The sequence below is a fragment of the Haliaeetus leucocephalus genome, unplaced genomic scaffold, assembly GCF_000737465.1.
Source record: "Haliaeetus leucocephalus isolate CR32 unplaced genomic scaffold, Haliaeetus_leucocephalus-4.0 Scaffold184, whole genome shotgun sequence".
NCBI classification, from domain to species: Eukaryota; Metazoa; Chordata; class Aves; order Accipitriformes; family Accipitridae; genus Haliaeetus; species Haliaeetus leucocephalus.
The window spans coordinates 10126772-10128224 of record NW_010972620.1 but is presented as its reverse complement, the minus strand read 5'-3'; the positions used below and the strand labels follow the sequence as shown (position 1 = coordinate 10128224).

Genomic DNA, 1453 nt, shown 5'->3' with positions numbered 1-1453 from the left:
AAAAAAAGATACCGCCGGATATTTTTCGTTTTGTTTTGTTTTCGCTTATTATTATTTTTCACTATACTGTATTATCCCGATGCAATAAAGGCTGGTTTGTAATGTAATTTAAAAATATATATGTCCAAACAAATAGCAGGGCCAGAATATGACAAGTGCATTCAGCATTATAATTCAACTGGGCTCCACCTCCATACCGCCTCCTAATTAATGGGTCTCCGAACTTGCAAAAGCCTGCATTGGACAGAGAGAGAGAGAGAGCGCGAGAGAGAGAGAGAGAGAGGGCGAAAAGTGTCATTGAAGATAATTGATTACCTCCCAATCAACAATAACTTGTTAGCAATAGTCAATTACCCCGTCTCTTCTCGCCTCTTTCCCCCTGGTCCGAGGTCTCGGTGCGAGGGCTGCTCTCCCCCTCTCCGAAGTCGTCTTTTTTTTTTTTTTTCTTTTTTCCTTCTTTTTTTTAAATTATTTGGGGGGGGTATTCGCTCTTGGGGGGGGGCAGGGAAAGTGCTGCGATTTGGGGTGTTTCTTAAAATAGCAGCTGGGAAGAGGAAGAGAGAGGAGAGAGCGAGCGAGCGGAGAGTGAGGAGAGAGAGAGAGGGAGGGGGGGGGAAATCCCCGACCCAAAACCCTGGGACAAGAGGTGCGGCAGGACCACCTCTCGGCGAGGGACCGACGGCAGCTCCGCTCCCGGCCGCAGCCCGCCGCCCTGCCCGCCCTGCCCGCCCTGCCCGCCCTGCCCGCCGCCAGACGTGGCTCTCCCCGGGAGGACCCGGGGCTCCTCCGCCGGAGTTGGAGGTGGGCTTCAACTTTTGCTCGCTGTCTCCGCCGCAGTCACCCCGCGGTCCCGCCGGGGGCTTCTCCCCGCGGCAGCGCATCCCCGTCGCGGGTGGGGAAGGCAGCCCCGCGCGGCCGGGCCCCACCATGACTTCCAAAGAAGAACCCAAGCCTTCCTCGGGGGAAGAACGGCGGCGGAGCCCCTTGGATCACCTCCCACCGCCGGCCAACTCCAACAAGCCCCTCACCCCCTTCAGCATCGAGGACATCCTCAACAAGCCCTCGGTGCGGAGGAGTTACACCCTCTGCGGAACGGCCCACCTCCTCTCCGCCGCCGAGAAGCACCCCCCGGCCGGGCTGCCCCTCTCCGGCCGGGCGCTGCTCTCCCAAACCTCGCCCCTCTGCGCCCTGGAAGAACTGGCCAGCAAGACCTTCAAGGGGCTGGAAGTCAGCGTGCTGCAGGCGGCCGAAGGTAAGCCCCTCGCAGAGTGGGGGGATCCTCCCGCGGGTGGGTGCCCCGCTCCTCCCCACGGCCTGTTTTTCCTTCCTCCCCCCCCGGGCCCCCCCCATCTCCCGGGGTGTCGCACGGGGTGGGATGGGGGGGTCCCGGGGCGGCCGGTACCCGGCGGCATCCTCCCCCCTGCGGCCCTCGGGGTGCGGGAACGGCGGCTCT

The 1453-nt window shown here is 61.0% G+C and overlaps 1 protein-coding gene across 1 annotated transcript in view; it reads left to right on the top strand.

Annotated features, from left to right (window-relative positions):
- The first annotated feature begins 927 nt into the window (after positions 1-927).
- LBX1 (ladybird homeobox 1) overlaps positions 928-1453 on the top strand; it is a 6100-nt gene continuing 5574 nt past the window's right edge. The window contains exon 1 of the mRNA XM_010565000.1: positions 928-1288. Coding sequence (XP_010563302.1) covers positions 928-1288 — 361 coding nt within the window. The remainder of the gene's footprint in view (positions 1289-1453) is intronic.